The 19,405-nt window shown below is 35.8% G+C and overlaps 1 protein-coding gene across 2 annotated transcripts in view; it reads left to right on the top strand.

The window, feature by feature from the left end:
* LOC128031477 (MAM domain-containing glycosylphosphatidylinositol anchor protein 2) overlaps positions 1–14,845 on the top strand; it is a 125,431-nt gene extending 110,586 nt beyond the window's left edge. Inside the window, exons 12-18 of one of the 2 annotated variants that reach the window (XM_052619764.1) lie at positions 737–754; positions 6,276–6,296; positions 6,756–6,911; positions 9,005–9,169; positions 11,540–11,670; positions 11,865–11,967; positions 12,723–14,845. In XM_052619764.1, the coding sequence (XP_052475724.1) occupies positions 737–754; positions 6,276–6,296; positions 6,756–6,911; positions 9,005–9,169; positions 11,540–11,670; positions 11,865–11,967; positions 12,723–12,811 (683 nt within the window). In that variant the 3' untranslated portion in view covers positions 12,812–14,845. The remainder of the gene's footprint in view (positions 1–736; positions 755–6,275; positions 6,297–6,755; positions 6,912–9,004; positions 9,170–11,539; positions 11,671–11,864; positions 11,968–12,722) is intronic. The other variant, XM_052619765.1, reaches the window with a different exon arrangement.
* The last annotated feature ends 4,560 nt before the right edge of the window (positions 14,846–19,405 follow it).

Below are 19,405 nucleotides of genomic sequence, written 5' to 3'. Positions count from 1 at the left end.
TACCTATTCCATGCCTTTATCTCAGAATAGCAGGATAAATATGATATCAGGATGAGGAAATATAGCTCATCACAAAGCCAACAAGTTAACCAAAATTAATATGTACTTATTTTAAACAAATCTGTTATATATAATTATTTTGTGAGACGGTTGTATTCTTTCAATAAAGTTGCTATCAAAACACAAGTGGGTAAACCCTTTCTGTCAAAATGAGCTTTACATGTAAGATCAAACAGTCAGCAATAGGAAAGAAATTAAGAACAGTCACAAATCAATAGAATAAAACTCAAAGCCGGCAAATCCTGTGTGAAATATGCCTCAGTTCCTGTGGCAGGCCTGTGTCACATGGGCATACTCAAACTTGAGCAACAAACAAAATAAAGTAAATGTGAAAGCAGGTTCGTGTGTTTAAGATAACGTCTCTTTCACATGAGTTCTGTCCTCGTTGTTCGTCCCGCCCCTCTCTCGTCTCCTGATACCTGATTGGTTGTCATTTACAAAGTACCCAATCACATTACAAAGAAATAAAAAATAATAATTTACAGGCCCGAAGAGTTTAGGTTATCTCTGAGCACATTTTTATACAGTAACTTGCCTAATTTTATACAATTTTAAACACAAACTTATTTGAACTGAAATATAAATCTGTAAAAGATGACCACATGGGCTATGTTTTCATGTTATGAGCTGTATATCTTACTGTATGTCTTACTGTTTTGTTTTGTGCTTCTTAAAGAGGCCAGTCAAGATGCAGGTAACGTATATCAAGTCACCTAAACCCTACATCTGTGGTGCCTGAACCCCTTCCCTTCTTTACTGGAAAACCTATCGTGATGTGGCAGCTTTATGACCTCACCAATGGCTGGATGCACTTGGGCACATTCATTAACTGTGCACAGTGTTCTGTTATCAAGCTTCACAACCCCAGTGTGATATTAGAGACTCTTTAAAGGCGCTGTCTTTATTTTAAGCCTTTACTGAAATACTGTGGAAAGTCGACATGTCCTGGTGTGTGACATGCTAGACTCCATCCAAAACGAAAGTAAAGTGAAAGCTATCAAGTGAGTGCCCTTAACCCTCTGTGTGGTATATAAAATTAGGGATTTGCAAGAAAAGGCCACAGAAGACCTGTGCAGACCAGGTGCAATTTCAAAAGCAGAGAAAAAAATCTTCAAAAAATCATTTATTCTTTCATCTGATCATTATTTCATTTGCTCATTGGTCATAGTTTATTCAGAAGCTTGCCCATGTGATATGAAGCCCTATGGCTCTACAGCGTCTTTGTGTCAGGTAATGGAAATACCAGTGCTAAAAAAATTGAAAATGTCTCATTCCATAACGTCTCCTTCTCTGCTATTCCATTTCCCCTGAAATCATTTCGCCACAGGGCTCATGGGAAAAGACCATCTGTATTGAGAACTTCCATCAAAGGGTCCAGCTTTTGCCACTGTGACATTATGCATTTTAATTGTCTCAATAACCTGGAGAAGGTGATAGCACAATCACACCACTCACAACCCATATCCCAGCTTTCATAATCATACACTGGCATTTAAGCTGCATGTAAATGGTTGGAGAAGCTCTCTGTGAGGATGCCTTCTGTTGGTTTGCTAAAACTGCACATTTATGTCTACGTTTATACATTTGGCAGATAGTTAAATACAAAGTATCTTGCATTACATTCAAGATACGTTTTTTTTTTCCAGTTCATGTGCAATTGCTATTAATATCTTATGTTAAAGGGATAGTTCACCTAAAAATTAAAAACACACTTACCCTCATGTCATTGCAAACCCCAAACCAGTTCAGCGAAAACTCCGCCCCGCAGCTGATTCTAAAGATTTCATTGGTCATGTCAGTCACAGCTCTGAAGGCCCACACCAAACACTAACTCCTCACCCTAACCCTAGCCTATGCTGGGCGGGATTTTTGCTAAACTGGTATGTTTTTTTATTGTTTTTTTATTATAGTCATATTTATTATTTTTAAATAATATATAAAAATAATATGTTTGTGTACTGGTATATATTAATTACATTCATTAAAAAAAATATAGAAAAATAGAAACAAATATTTACTTTTATTAAAACAGGATAATTTATCTGTCTGTGAATTTGAATGTCACACTGCTTATTTGCCTCATAATAATAATGAAACATTATTTTGATTAATCTGACAGTTTGATGAACCAAGTAAAGAAGTTCATTATTGTTTAGTATTTTTCATTTTACACAATCCCAGCTGCAAAATGCACAGTTACATTTACATTTACTCTATGCAGTCGGCAGATGCTCAAATCCAAAGTGACTTGCAGTAAATTAAGTGTGTACAGTTTTTTTAAGTTCATGTGCAACACCAGTGAATTTTTAATGTTAAAGGGTAGTTCACCCAAATATTAATAATATGTCATTATTTAGACCCTCATGTCATTCCAAACCCATATGACTTGCATTCCTTTGTGAAATACACACAAAAAATAAATATATTTGGAAGAATGTCTCCGTGTTTTTCAGCCAGTGGGATCCAGTGTTGTTGACTTTTATTGAATGGACAAAAAAGTTTAAAGGGTTTAAAAAGGAAGCAAATCTTATAGATTTGCAATGACATAAGGGTGAATAATTCATTTTTATGGTCAATCATTTTTTGGTCCATGGTTTATTTTACTTTTTTATACAGAATGTAGAAAATGTATTCACAAGAATGAACCAGAATGTGTTTTTTTATTGGAAAGGCAAGCCATCACAACCTGTGGCAAAGGTTGCACAGTGTTTGTTAAGACTTTGAATGGCTGTGGTTCAAATTAGTGCATGGACAGTGCCAGACAAATTAACAAGCCACCAAGAAGAATTGATGGACTGTGTCATTTGGTTTAATTCTATAAAGCAGTTATTCAACACATAAACTTGCCTGCTGCCTGTAGATTGCTTTGGAAAGCCACCAACTGGCAGCTACAGATGAGCCTTACAGAGAACACATTCAGACTGAGAGGACAGTACTAACAAGCTATTATAACTGTATTGTCAAACAGTTAGTACACCTCATCACGACTTCACTATGGTTGTCATAAATGCCATTGTTTGTTTGTTTAGTTGTTTAATGCTGATGATATTAACAATAATGATCGACTGCAGGTCATTTAAATGCTAATATAAGTCAGAGCATGCATTATAACAAAAGGCTTTAATATGAAGTATGTTGATGAGGATGCATGTATGATTCTACTCATTAATTTTATAGGCCTTTGATTATGTGTGGGATTACTTGGACTCAATGGTAACATAAAGTTTCTGAGATGCCTTCAGGTTTTTTATGGGTATCGCAAAAACCCAGTCTCTGTGATAAGACAGCACGGCTTGTACTGTATCTAGCCTGAATTGCATTACTGCAATTTATTACTCAGCTCTGCACATTTATGTTGTTTTCTTGCTTGTTCAAATGAAAGAGTTGAATATGTTTGGGTTTTACCTTAAAGCTTGCCTCTGAGTAAATCCTCTCCAAGTGGGAGATATACTGGGTCTAATTGCTTGTGTGTTTAATGATGTTGACGTTTTGCTTCTGCCTCCTGCTCCAGTAGCTCTAATTGTACTTTTAAAGGGATGCAGGGAGAGAGGGAGGAAAAAGGAGAGAGCATGGAGCCCATCAATTTAAGGAACGTGTTAATGCAAGCACGTGTTTCCAAATGCACAACATCTGTTTGCTTTAACCAAAGCAGGCCTCTCTTCCTTACCCTTTAGAAACAGCTGGGCTGTTTACAGAAAGGGAACTGTAACCTTCATGGAATGATGAAGTGAATTGCTGAAATAACTGAACTGAACTGAACTGAACTGAATGGGTATAACAGCTAGTATGAGAAGTTATTTGTGATCACGTGTGAAATGTATATTGATTGTATTTTTATCAGCAATGTTGTTTAGCAGTCATGCAATGTTTTGCAAGTATAATTCAACATAAATTCTATTTTATTCTATTGATAATAATTCTATTCAATCATTTTGTTTATTGTTCTATTATCTAGTAATTTGTAATAATTAATTTTTTTTCATTCTATAAGAAATACATTTTAACAAAAGTATTTTCATAAGCTTTTTTATATGAATTGCTGTATAGCCAGACATTTAATATATATATATATATATATATATATATATTAAAACCTAATTATTATCCATGATAAAGTGTATATTGACTTTCCCATTCAAATTAGATCAGTTACTTTTATCTAATTATTTAAAAACAGAAAAATTATCTAAAAATTAACAGAAAATGTCATTTCATACTAAATATTTGGCAAAAAATGTAAACATGAATTGTTGTAATTTTATGTTAATTTTAATTAAGTAGGTTTAACCTGTTAAATGTCACCCCGTCCTGTATACGGGACGCCTACGTTGACTATACTATATTACAATCAAATTTAATCTAATCTTGACAAACTATATATCGTTGGAAAGGTCTAAGACTCCCAAATATATATTTTACCAATATTTTTGTTAAACATTATGTAGGAAAAGTAATAGATGAATTTATGACAAGAGTGCACCCTCAGAAATTTACATTACAAAAGGAGCTTTGACCTTTGTTTAAAAAAAAGACTTCCTCGTTGCCTTTTTCTCTATCACATTTTAGAAATCATCAGAAGTTATATATCACTTGAAAACATAAAATCTCAAAATTCATCCTTTAAAACCCATTTTAAAATCAGACATTACATTACCATGTAAATGGTACATCAAAATCATGTTACAAAATGTTTTCAGTCATGAATTATAAAAATTTAGGTTTGTATCATGCACATTCATGTCTGTCTTCAAAAACGTGAGTGACAGTTAACAGGCATAAGGAATTGGAAGTAACATCAATTTTCAAGTGCTAAGTTTATATTAATTTTTATAATAAGTTTTATTTTTATTTTGAGAGTCGTCTAGCATAACATCCATCAATCACATTAAACTACAACATTTATTCATGTATTTTAAATAAGTGTGATTATTAAAAAACACTAATAATTCATATTGTTGACTCTTGAGGGTTAATGAGCCAAGAAAATCTCCTTGATAACAGAGAAAGCAGCAGCCATTTCCATTTGAAATGTTCTACCCTACCCTTCGTCCAGACATAAGAGTTTTTATCAATTTAGCTTGAGATGCTTCAAAAATCACCTCCAAAACAGGAAAGGCATCCATTTCAAGGAATGACTCGTTAACATTTTGTCTTCCTTGACAAAATCCTCTGTTCCCCTTAAGGCTGTGATACCCATGACACTTCCATCATTCACTCATTCATTCATTTGTAAATTCTCTGTATGTTGACAGACATTTGCAAACGAATTTCCCATTTCTTTCCGTCTCCTGTCAACTTTTTACTTCTTCATTTGTATCATCAATTTCGTGTGGAAGCTGTTCCCCCTGCAGTTCACAAAGCAGACATTTACACTGACAACCCCTTGTGAACATCTGCTGCGTTTGAACGCCGTCGTGCTAATCTCTCTCATTATAGGAGCCTGATCAGATGCCAGAGCCGATGCCACTTTTCCGTCCCAGAAGGCGACTGTTGCACTGTACTCGTTTTACTGCTGAAACGTCAATTTGAGAGACGCGTATTGATGTATTTCTTAAAATTCTTCTGCTGAAGTTATAGAGCCCTTGCCAATAACATGTTTTCTAACATTTTCTGAGAGGATGACCATTGATTTTTTTTCCCCTACCCTACGTAGAAATTCACAGCTTAGCGTAATCACTGCTCTTGGAGGATCCAGAGAGTTTTCCGACTTAAATAGGATTGCACGGGGTTTTTTGTATTCTATTAAGGCACTGAGCTAAGTTGGTTGAAATAGGGATCGGTTTCAGTCGCACTATCTTTTCCACACATGCCCTCTGAAACCTTTGTTCCACAATGCACCTTAGCCCTCATTGAGGCTGCCTGGAAGCACACGGCTCTCTGGCGCGCTCAGATAGGCTGCCTGTGAATGGAATGAAGAGAGATACAGGTCTTTATGGTTCACCTGAGCATTGCACAGCCTCATAGCGTCCTCTCCCCACACAAACACCTCTCCTGCACTGACGTGCTATTTCACTTCCCCTCTTCAACTGTGTTATATACAGTAATGATGCCCAAAGCACTTTCTAAACACTTCTCTCCAAGGGCAAACACCATTCATTCTCCCCTCTCTGAGTCCCTTGCTGTTTTTTATAATGGTTTATTAACCAGCTATGTACTACAAGCCTTTCACAGCTTGGGTATTGCATGCATAACCTCTTCTATTTTCTGTTTTACAGCACCGGTGAATCCTCCTTGGAGTGAGTAATTATATATTTTCTGTATATTTCTATTCTATGTATCATTCCAGCATACATACACTATCATTCAAAAGATGAGCATCTGTAAGATGAAGGAATTATGTTGTCATTTCATTTCATCTTTGTGGTTTCTAGTGATCAGAAATATTGTGACAGCGCACACACAGTGAATGATTCAAACATTTAAATGTAACATCAGCAAAGGCTGACTTATTTCATGAATACTTAAATCTGATAATGATCAATTTAGTCTTAAGAAAATGTATTAAAAAGTTTATGTCTCTAAAGATCATAAAAGGGTTTGTTTTAGATGCTCCCCATGATATTCTATAAACAACCAAAAAACGTATTCATGTACAAATAATCATTCTGAAATGACTGAATTGTCTGTTAGAGCTTTTTTAGATGCACTTTCTGCACACTCTTCATCGCTCTGTTTCTCTGCTGAACTATCCATAGGTAAGTTTCACTGCGGCTTTGAAGAGGACACCATCTGTATGTTCACCCAAGATAAAACCGAAGAGTTTGATTGGACGAGACATAGTGCTGCCTCCAGGGACACTAAATATACACCCAACACTGGGCCCAGCAGCGACCGCACCGGCTCTAAACAAGGTATACTGCACTTAAATATAGATATTTAGATTTAGAACTACACCAAAATATAACATCACAATTTTCAGAAGTAATTTCATGAATTGTCATTCATCAATGTGGGTGGATGTCGAGTAAAAGGATACATCGTCAGCAAAGTGAAGGCTTGTAGAGAGGGGCTAATAGCATTAGTGTCCAAAGGCACTTTCAATTTCTCATGTTGCTAAAAGAGTGTGCAGGCTGGCTTTTGATTGGATGCCGTTTAGGGGAAGATGCTCGGTGCCTTCCATTAGCTGCACTTTCAGAGAAATGGTGTCAGGCATTAGACTTGACATCGGATCATGACAGCTCCGGTGTGCAACTGGATCATTTCCATGGGTCAACACATCACTAATATAATCAGCTTGTCTAGTGCTTTGGTAAAGTAGAGGAATCTGGAGAATGCAAGTCATAAGTTCAGAAAAAGCACTGTGGTGCTTATTTAATCTGAAGTGGGGTTTTATAGAGAGAGTGCTGCAGGGATGACCTCATCCCAGAAGTTAGCATCACCCTGGTTCCTTCAAGAAAAAAATAGCTTTGCATTAGCTTTTAGATTACTGCAGAAAATGATCGACAAATTTTGTCATTCTTGCACATTTTGAATTTTGAAGCCTCACAATACCTTAATATCTACATGATCTAGACATATCACTTGAATGTTGATTTATCCAGTCCAGAAAAACAAGATGATGTGCTTCAAGGGATGTTCACAGGTTGTGGGACGTCATGGCCAGGTAAACAGGCCTATTTTTTTTTTTATGTAATAGAATTGCAAGACTGAACAACAGGATCTATTAGTTGTCTAAATCGGTTTTAGAGAGAAGAGAAAACATGAGCAGGTTTATTTTAGTCAAGCTAACAAATTATGTTGTAATATTACAACAGTGGGCCTTACAGGGTTAAGTGAACTTAAAGCAATCTTCACATAAACCCATTATACTAAATGTCATATTTAGCTTCCTGTAGCCTTCAGCAAGCAGGAAATATATACGGAAATTGAATAAAGTTATCAAACACTTAATGCATCTGTGCACATCTGAAAATTCTCCTGTTCGATGTGATCATAAAGACATTCTGCGTCTAAATAAACAAAATTCTTGTCAAGAAAAAAAAATACAGATGCAACAATTGTGAGTGGGGTGACTAACCCGTGTTCAACTGAAAAAATTAATTGCATGAGTTAACGCGTTAATTTTGACAGCACTATTATAAATTACAAAGTCTGATTTAGAATAGTTTAGAAGAGAGCAAGTATAGACACAGGAGTTTAGCTTTTTATCGTCATGATGTTTAATGTCCCTGACAGTCACTTTAGTCCCATTTGGCCACTTGATAGCAACTACCTTTTTCAAGACAAAAAAACCCACAAAACTATTAAAAGAAAATGACAAATTACTGATGTATTTTGTCCCGTAATCAATTTTTTTATATCTTAAAGCTTGTGTTAACCACAGACCTTATGTTTAGGCATTTAACCAAAAACCATTCTGAAAAACTATTGACTGCAGGACGATGAAACTGGAAGTGCTAAAACATGGGTTTTAGGACTCATTCATGCAGCACTCTGTTAATATTTCAATTAATGGATGTTTAAGGGCTTGTGTGAAAAAAACCCCAGGACAATATCTCTTTAAGTCACTCTGACCTGATATGAAAAGAAGAAGAAAAACGGCCTTTTAAGAGGCTATGAGAAATGTGAACTGAAAAATCTTTTGTCCTGTGCTATGGAGTCACTGAGGTCCTATTGATTATTCTTAAGTCAGTGCAGAGATAGGTGGAGGTGTGCTGAGAGAAGTTTTTGAGCCGCTGTATGACATTGATTCTACACAGTTAAAATGACTGTGCCAAATGTAATTTGTATATGCTGCCCTTTAAATGTATCACTGTTCCAACAAACAATTTAAGCAGCACAACTGTTTTCAAAATTAATAATAATAAATTATATCGAGCACCAAATCAGTATATTAGAATGATTTCTGAAGGATCATGTGACACTGTAGACTGGAGTAATGATGCTGAAAATTCAGCATCAGAATAAATCAGTTCATTTGTATGTGCTTGTGCACTTTGTACAGGTTTCTACATGTACATCGAGACCTCACGACCACGTCTGGAAGGAGATAAAGCACGACTGTTGACTCCATCCTTCAATGTTGCCCCTAAAAATCCCTACGGGAATGTGGCCACCAACCCAACATACTGCTTCAGCTTCTACTACCACATGTATGGGAAACATATAGGTGGGTTACTGTTAGCACAGTACATCATAAAGAATCCTTAACTTCCAATTCGTGTTGATCAGTGTTGGGAAGGTTACTCTGGAAATGTAATAGGATGCAGATTACAAGTTACCCTATTTAAAATGTAGTGTAACTGTTCCAACTGCTTTATTAAAGTAATGTAACTTATTACATTTGACTATTTTTGATTACTTTTCTAAATCATTCTCAAACATTTATACCAGGCAGGGTTAACCTTAAAAGTAGAACTCAACTGATTATTGTCAGACTCCTTCATCACTTGAATTAAGATTATAATAGTTTAATTTAAAGGACATACATAAACATTTATACGTCTTGTTTCCTAAATACCTTATTAAACAACAGGGTTATTAAATAAGAATGTGTCCTATTCTGTGTCCCAATTCTGTATGTGTGAGTGGGTGTGTGTGCGTGTGTGTGTGCGTGTGTTAGTCTGTCATTCTGTCTTCCTTAGGTTTGACATTGAAACCTTCGATGTTGTTTGTATTTTCATTGTTGGCATATACGGAACATATTTTGCTGTTAAATGTGTGCCCTTTTCTGATTTCTTTTTTCAATCAGAATTGTACAACTTTGCCAAAATGCACCTTGACGAATCTGAGGCAGACGAGACAAAAATGTAATTATTTGGCCTCAGCACCAAATTATATGTAACAATAAATCTAACTGAACCTAAGCAGTTCTCCAAAGAAGAGTGGGCAAATATTGCAAAGTCTACTGTAGATGTGCAAAGTTAGACAGACAGAGACATATCCCAACAGACTAAAGGCTGCAATAATAGCAAAAGGTGGTTCAACAAAATACTGACACAAAGGGGTGATCCTTTTTCATACCTCTCAGTCCTCTGGATGTTGAAAAAAAAAAAATTCTCGGCGGCATGGAAAAGTCAACTCAATGTTTCTGTAAAAACAAAAACTGTTTCCATTCCAGGCTGCAGTGCAACAAAATTTGATTATTTTAAAAGGAGGGTGATTCTTTTCTATACACACTATAACTTTTTCCTTATTTTTAACTTTATGTCAGTCTATTTTTTATATTTTATCTTTTACTCTGTGGCAGAAATTGCCATATTTATGTTTTAACATGCTGGTCAGAAAAGTGCAGTGTACACTTTGGCCTTTTCTGGGATGGAAAACCTTGCTATTAAAGGTTTCTAGTGGACTGTAAGTGCTGTAAATGATTTAGACCAATAACTCAATTTGTGATATATGGAAACATTTCTATAGTTCCCTTTTTCATGCTCACTTTATGCTGTTGCAGTTGAGCTGGACATGCAATTGCACTTCTGTGGTAGTGATGACCTCCACAGCCCCTCAGACAAGCTTGTAAGTGCAATTTTCTGCTTCACAAAGCAGTGTGCCTTTAGAATAGAAAGTGTGGGGCTAATTCCAACTCACCAGGGTGTTCTCTTCCTGGCTTTTGACACGTGGTCTCACCGGGTTAAAACATCCATGTGCCCAACAAGATCTTCTGTCTGGTTGCACAGCAAAGAACCAAGATAACATGGTTAGATGGCTGTTTTGATATGAAAACCTACACAAGGTGCTCTTAAATGTGCACTAAAATCATTTTTTGTTGTACTGACACCTAGTGGTGTGGAAGCAGCATCATGCAAATGCGATCATTTACAGATGTAAGTGTACAAATGCAGTGTTTACGCACAGCCATGACTGATTTAGTGCACAAGTGAAACAGGATGTAACAGTTTAGTAACAGGATGTTTACTCAAATAAAGTGAGCGACATTCAGCTGTCCGTGTAATCTCAAAATGTAAAATACAAGTTATTAGAGTACTGATATGCCTAAAGTCTGCATCTAATTTTCAAAGGCACTTCTTCATTTCTTGATGTGTAAAACAATTTAATGAGGGGAAAATATTACATCGTTAAAGAAGATCAAAGCATAAACAAGGTTTGTGTGTGTGTTGTGCATTGTTTTAATGTTTTGCTCTGGTTAAAGGATTATATCTCCAGAAAGTTTATCTTAGCATTAATAGCATCACATCTCTGTAGCACTAGTCTCATTGTCTCCTCATTTGCAAGGAAATGAACAGACCATGTCCGAATCCCGCAATCTGAGAGATTAATACAGATTTTCTTCCTACTTTACTTTTAATCAGTGTAGAATGAGAGTGTAGTGTTATGTGGCATATATACAGTATAACAACAGCAGTGGTTGTGTTCTGAACAGTTAAATGATTGATTATTTTCCCGGAGATGAAGATGAGGTCTCTTCAAGGTCACTGAACCTTGCAGTTGCTATGTAACGCAAAGGAAGGGTTCAAAGTCAACTAACCAAATTGCATCTAATGACTTCTACTGATACTGAGTGCATCTGCCTTTTTTCCAGGAACATTAAATGTGTATTTGAGGCAGAAGAGCCAGACGGGTCAGGATACTTCTGTTTGGACCCTGAGTGGGAACCAAGGAGACCGTTGGAGACAAGCTAGAGTTAACATCAATCCCACATCCTCTTTTCAGGTGCCTCTTTCTGCTTTATCTTTCTTGAATAGTAATACACAAATAATGATCATATAATACAAATAATTATAATAATATAATATTTTATGATACAACATGGATACTATTCTGTTCTTATTTATTATATTTCTTATAACTTACATAACTACAAAGAGAAAATGTGTTTGGCTTTATTTTCCCGTCCTTTCGTGTAGATGGTTTTGGAAGGTATACGTGGTTCTGGCATTGAAGGGGATATTGCTGTAGACGATGTGGCCATAGAAGAAGGAGAGTGTCGAGACCCCCCACCCAGTAGTAGTGAGTATAATGGACAAGAGTTTTAAAGCAATTAAATGAGCAATGGCTTTTGAGTTTATTGCAGTGAAATAAATAAGTTTAAAACCTATCATTTTTATTAATGCCTTGAATTAATACATGTAATTTATTCATATTTATCAGGTTAACATTTATCAGTTTTAAACAATTTAAAGCATTATAACTTCAGTTCATCCTTTAGAAAATTTTTTAAGTTTCATTGATAAATTAGAAGTAGAAAAGAACAACTTTAATTTCAATATGATAAATGTCTTCACTGCTCCCTTTGATCAGGTTATGCCACATTCTTATTGAATGAAAGTATTCATTTCTTTCCAAAAAAATAAAAATGTAATAAAATGCTGAATTTGCTGAATACCTGTTTAGTCTAAATAAACAAGCACACACAAGTGTGAAAGAAACTTTTGTGTAGGATCAAAGCTAATATAACACGGACTGTATTATCTACACTTTTTACATTTTTCTTATCCATAACAAGATAATCCACCAGCTCGAATGACTCTTTTCATGACTCACAGCAAATGTTTACAGTTCATTTCTCGCTTGCTTTTGAATTAAAGCATAGCATGTTGCAAAAAAAAAAAAAAGAGAAGACGTTTCAGAGATACAGACCGTAGACAAACCTCATTAAACTTCTAGAAGGCAGAATTGTTAATCTCTGAATATTTACACAGAACTGAGAAATGGATATTTGTTCCCAGCAGTAACTGCATTTGTTCTTGTCTTTATTTCCTCAGATATAAGATCCCTGGCTTCTCCCGCTGCAGTGCATATATGGCAGCTCTGGCTCACTTTACTTTTGGTCTTGGTTGGCCTCCGAAGGTGACCTCATCACATGGAGGTGGAACCCAGCTTTGGCATTCATAGAGATTTCGGCTGACACGGACTGCCTGAACACAACAACCAAAGATTCATCCCGTCTACACAAAAGGAACGTATAGGTTTTAGATCAGTGTGAAGGAAGAGGAAGCCAGGGAAGGAATCTGTGATTACACCGGAGTCCACTCAAGACCTTGTGGAAAAGCCCATTACTGTTTTCAGTGTTATAAAGAACAGAACAGGTGGATGGTTACAGCAGGACGGCTTGAGAGACTTAATAGGGGAATCTTTCAAAGCACAAAGACATAAGATGTATTTCCATCACTACATGGTTTTTGCTTTGTTTTACGTCTGCTACTGTCATCAAAGACCTCATAATGTCACAACGCGTAATCCTGAACCATACGAAGGAAGCTTCCGAGGAGGAAAAAAAACAATGATGGTAACAAAAATGAATGATCGTTTGGGAAAAAAAAAAACAAGTTTTCGTTTTTCTTTTATGTCTGAAAATAGAGATATGTCAAATACAGTTATGCTTTTTGTAGGTCCTTGTGCTCTGATGTTAATGGTTTGACGTGAACATCAGGGCTCCACAAATGTGTGTTGTTTTAAAGAGCGTTTGGAGCATACAATATCAATGTAAAGTCTGTTTACGGACAGTTAGGGCGTTCATGTACTCCTCCAGTGTGCTTTAACCGATCAAACTTTAACAGCTCATCATGCAGCTAACACAATGAACACCGTCTCTCACTGAAAGTCATTGAGTTGACCTTTCATTTCAGCACGGCTCTGCTAAACAACAGCTGTAGAGAACTGTTTAACATCACGCTGTACCTGCTGCTAGTGTGGATCTGCTTACGGTTACGCTGGACCCCTTGCAGTTGTTTTCTTTAGGTGCGTAAAGATAGCCGTCAACTTCGGACCATGTTCGCCAAGGAACATGGAGTTGCTGTCTGTAATGAAATCAAGTGCCTTCAGAACCTTCTGTAAAATCATTCTACTGTGCTACTGTATCATCTAGCATTTCCTTTAGGCACAGTTTGGCGTACATACACACGTGAGATGAAAGGTGAAAGTCAGAGAGCCACGATGAGAGACAGGTGCCGTGTTGCAGCCTATCACTGATGTCTTGAGTTGCACATACTGTTGATAGATGATGACTTATTTTTATTTCGACAGCATCCCTGCCACCTGCTCCACATCCGACTGATATAAGGAAAACAATGGTGGTGGGACTGGACTAAAAGCACCATTGATTCATCAATAGGACATCTGGGAGCTATTATCAGAGGTGAAAAACAGCCAGGAGGGTCACTATGAAATCCTCCTTCGATATGATGAGACTTCTGTGCCGCTGAAAAAAAAAAGATATTTTTTCCAACATCCAGAGGTATGAAAAAACAGATGGACCTTTAGAGGAATGATGCTCTCACTGTACAAGATGATTAACCTTGATCTGGATCCATCCGGTTGGATTCGTACAAATGATATTTTATTACTCTGATGAAAATGACTGCTTTTACTGAACTAAAAACTCTGAACTACCTGAGACCATCCGATACCTTAACCTGCTGGTTTTTGGACATGTATTGTAAAATCACTTTTCTCATTCATAACATTCATTTCCAAGGAAGAATTACGTTAGTCTTTCTGTTTTCTCAGCCCAAAAATGTTGTTTCAGACAACAAATATATATATTTGTTTTCATTTAACAACATTTTTTTCATTTCTGAAAATCCCTTTGCATTACTATATTATGGCATAATTTGAATCTATAGTATGATTTTATAAAATAATATAGAATATATGAAATTATATGCAAATACATCTGGTAGGTAGGTCTATGGAAATGGTTTGACACTTATGAATATCCAGACAAAGCACAATGTGAAATATTAATATCAAAATTCAGAAACACAGTTCCTTAAATAAAATGTTTTTTTCTCCATTTTATTAAAGCTACTATCAACAGGAATAAACTTACTTTACATAAAGAAAAAAGATATTTTACATCTCGGTTCAATAAAAGGCTTTCATGGTATTGTGTGTTTTTTTTTTCTTTTATATATATATATATATATATATATATATATATATATATATATATATATATATATATATATATATATATATTATTTTGATATTTTCATTACTGTAATTAGACTTTTTGTATTTACTCTGACATCTTGGAAGAAAATCTGCAGGAAAAAATGCTGTTAAATGTCAAAACAAAACTTAATTTTAATATAATTTAAAATTATAATTTCTTATCCTCTGAAACAACTCTTGAGTACTGATTGATCCGAGGAAAAAAATTTTTTCAGATTTTATGTGCTGGAGGAAGATAGATAGACGATGGATGGACAAAAATGGATCAGTTTTGTCAATTGTATCAAAAAAAATCAACAATATATTGTTTAATTTGCCCATAATATGTAAATATGCTTAAAATGAACCACTTCAGTGTTGTTTTATTTTTTATTTGATTCAAGCCAAATTCAAACATTCAAGCAGCACTGCACGTTTGTGTGTGTGTGTGTGTGTGTGTGTAGATACATTTTGACATTGCATAAAATGAAAGCTTAGAATTTCTCAATAGAACGTGTAGTTGCAGTTGCGCTAACCATTATTTAACAGAACATTTGCCATCTCAATTATGATAAAACTCATGTGTGGATGTGCCTTGGGCTTCAAACTCCCTTAAAGCCCTTAAAGTGTCGGCTAAATGAACTTGGGGATAGGCTACCACTAATCCTTACAAAGACCCTTCTTATTTTTTAGTTTGAGGGGTCTCACCACAGGAGGTCTGGTGGTTTCATCAAAAATAGATTACGGAGTCACTTTTGGGCCTCGTTTGATCTTCTGCTTACACAAAACACAAAGTTAAGATTGTAAGAATGTAAAGATGACACTCGCTCTTGCTGAAATGCAAGCGTTTCAGTTGAGTAACAAGCTTATTTACTGATCTTGACAGGAATTTCAGCCTCTTGTGTCCAGATATGTCATCTTGTTTGTGGGTTTATCGGAACATCTGAAAGGTTGGGTGGCCAAGTCAAAAGATTTAAGCAATTCATTCTAGGACAGCTATTTCCATGAATGTCTGAACTATGCAAACTTTTTGCAACCTCTGACCCTTTGTTTAAAAAGGAAAAAAATGAACTTCTATCAAGCGTGGAGGACTTTTGCACATAATGCCCGGGAGCTTATGATGTTAGGAATGGTTAAAGACCCTCCATTAGGTTATCTTATAAGTATCCATATGATTATCTGTAATTTATGGTCTGAAAGTCCCTACAAGCAGGTCCATTTGTCACCAGTGACAAGCACACACACCGTAATGTATAAAGCTAAAGGCAACTTTCCCTTTTGCCTTCCAGTGCTGTCATGTGAAATGAGATTATAGCTGAACCGGTTGGACACCGTTCTATATTTATCTCATTAAAATGATTGTATGAGATGCTAGTTAATAGCTATCATACATCAGATGTAAATTAGATTTTATTTTATATTTTTGGGGGGGTGGTCTGGGTGTTTTGAGTGGTATGATTTGTGTGTGCCTTGTACGTGTGGGCAAAATATTTTCCCATAATCCATTATTTCATGGCAAAATTCTCCAAACAAAGCAAGTGCCATCTGTTTCCATCCCTGCTGTACATTTCCATTTCTATCCTTCTCTCCCCTTGTCCCACTTTCTCTCATGTGAAAATATTAACTTAACATAAAAATGAGAAAGAGTTGCCAGGCCAGTGATGCAAAGCAACAGAAAAGCGTATTGTTTGAGCGGATTATTGAGAAGAGCTGGACAGATTTTTTTAAACATCCTCAATATGCTGAAAACACTGGCCTCGCAGTTTGTCCGTAATGCGCTTCTTCTTACATCCCCGTATCATTCCGAGCAGAGAGCTGTTCAAGTATCTGCCAATGAGTTTTTAATGACCTCCACATTTATACTCAGCCAGTGTAGCTTTGCTTTTCCTGCAAATGCGCTTTTTGTTATGGATACCTTTAGTGGGTTAGTTGTTTCTGTTTAGCTGCAATACGACCTCAGACATTTACAATGATGACTAAACATTTTTCAGATATCTTCAGAAAAGCAACTACCTCATAATTCAAAGAGCTTCATATAAAACGACTGGTCCAATAGATCAATAATAGTACAACTTCTAACCTGTTTGAAAAATGCATATACCGGTAATCATCATCATCAACATTTATTGGTTCACTCATTTTATGAATAGCTTTTATTAAATCTATTTGAAAAACACATTGTAGTGAAGTATCAACCAATTATTATTATTATTATTATTATTATTCCCATTAATAAAGCCATTTGAAAACATGATTATCAATACTTTTGAATTAGTGAATACTAATACGAATAATAATAACAGTTATAAAATTGCTATTTTTGTTTGACACTTGCTTTAGATCCTGCAGCACAAAGTATAGTGTTTGACAGCTCTCTAATCAAAAATTGAAGATTGTATTATATAATAGAAGAAAAGCTTTCCCCCCTGTGGCTGCTAGATTCTGCGGTTCAATTAGACTTGAGTCCTGTGATGTGTGCGTTCAGTGAAGTCTGAAACACTGTAGGGCTCGCGATTCCATCCACCGGAGATTTCTCTGTGAAGTCTCTGCTTTACACGTCAACGGGCTAACGTCTTCTTCACACGCACACACACACACACACTGAGAACACACCTGAGCCTCTGCCTTTTTTTACCCACTCTTGTGGCTTATTTCACACTTTGCAAGCTGGGTCTTCTCCAACACAACATGTCACTTTGCCTAAGCGCAAGTGACACAGAAGAGAATCAAACAAACATTTTATGAAGAGTTTGATAGAACACATATAACATTCAAATACCATTTCCCCAGATGATTCTTCAAATAATCTTACAAGCGGTATTTCGTTCCCCTTATACACTTTTTATACTTGTAATACAAAGAGCCTTACAGGCAGCTGGGTGCTTAGCTCAGCGAAGATTCAAGTTCTTCCAGCATTAGAATGAGCTTTAGTTTGGTTTGAAGGTGGAGAGTGTGATTTTTGCTGGGTTAAAATACTTTCTCCTATCCCAGTTTGATGTGCAAATATGTCAATAAATAAATAACTAGTTGGTTGATTCCCACAGGAAAGACGTGTAAACACTAGGTTTGAGGTGCTTTTAAAACATTACTCTGTTTTAGCAGTTGGGTCCTGTCCGGACAACTGCAGGTGGGTGACAGGTGAGGAGACCTGGATCTGTTTAGTGCCTTTCCTACAGAAGTTACACAGGTAACCTTAAAATGTTTTCGTGTCGGTTGCTTAGAGTCTGCCACGACATTCTCACTGCCTTGATTCACGCTGTATAAGTTTGATGCCAATGCAAGTAGTTGGTGAACACTGTGAAAGCAGCTCCAGAGCAGAGTTTAATAACCCCAGTGCTAGCCCTGCTTTAAAATTACAACTGTGAGGCGTTCCTTCACCTGGCGTTAAAAGCGGGGTTTAGAACAACAATAACCCGGTATTAAGCACAGTGTGAAAACACAATTGTATTCCCACTTCTTCCTGTAAGAAAGAGTCAGGGGAAAGTTCTGCTTAGAACTTGTGGATCTTCCAGCAGTGGTTTCATCACGTAAAATATTGACTTTCTTCAAAATGTGTCTGAAAAAGTAGGCTATTATGACTTATTTTGACAGACTGAACATTAAGGTGATGGAATATAAATGCGCTGTATGAGAAGAATGATAGGTGCATCAATGAACAGGAGCTGCTTCCCATGGCAAACTCAGGGTGCTCCAGATACTGCATCCAGTGTCTGAAGATTGTTCTGTATGTCAGCTGATGCAGGTCCATCTGTCAGACAGGTTGTAGCTGTCACTGTTAGAGTAATGCATCCCGACTCTGTCAGAGATCCCAGAACAGATGCCATCACAGCATATAGACACTCAATGGGTGGTGGGAGTTTAGGTAGAAAATATGATGGGATCAAAATGCAGTATATTGAGTTTGACCAGTTATTATTAAATAGAGTTGTTCCAAAAAATGATTTGGACACTTCGAAAAATATTGGAATGTCATTAGATAACAAAATGTCTAGAACAGAATAGAATAGAATGGAATGGAATAGAATAGAATAGAATAGAATAATGTTTAATAATTTAAAAAGAGATGGTACAAGCATTTTTCAAGCAACATTTCAGAAAACATTCAGAAAATTATGTTTGTTTGGTTCTAAATTACAGTATGTTAAATAAATAAATAAATAAAAGATAATCTTCAAAATGAAGACAAAATATATTTGGATTATTTATTTATTTATTTATTTATTTATTTTTTATTTTTTATTTTTTTGCAAGCCTTTAGTGGAACATGTTTATACATCCACTAACAGTAACTTAGATGAAAATAGTTATATTTATTATATTTAATTCCAAGAAGTAGATAATGTGGAATGTTAAATAATAATTGTTATGAACTGATATAAATTATGTTTTAATAATAACAAATACTGCACTCATAAACTTACAGTATGTTCATTTATTATTTTACTCTTATTTATTATTACTTTTAATTATTAAAGATGTTGGGGTTTCCTTTGGGTATAGTTCAATAAAAAAA

This window comes from Carassius gibelio, chromosome A17 (assembly GCF_023724105.1).
Source record: "Carassius gibelio isolate Cgi1373 ecotype wild population from Czech Republic chromosome A17, carGib1.2-hapl.c, whole genome shotgun sequence".
In the NCBI taxonomy this organism is placed as follows: Eukaryota; Metazoa; Chordata; class Actinopteri; order Cypriniformes; family Cyprinidae; genus Carassius; species Carassius gibelio.
This window is presented reverse-complemented; position numbering and strand designations above follow the sequence as displayed.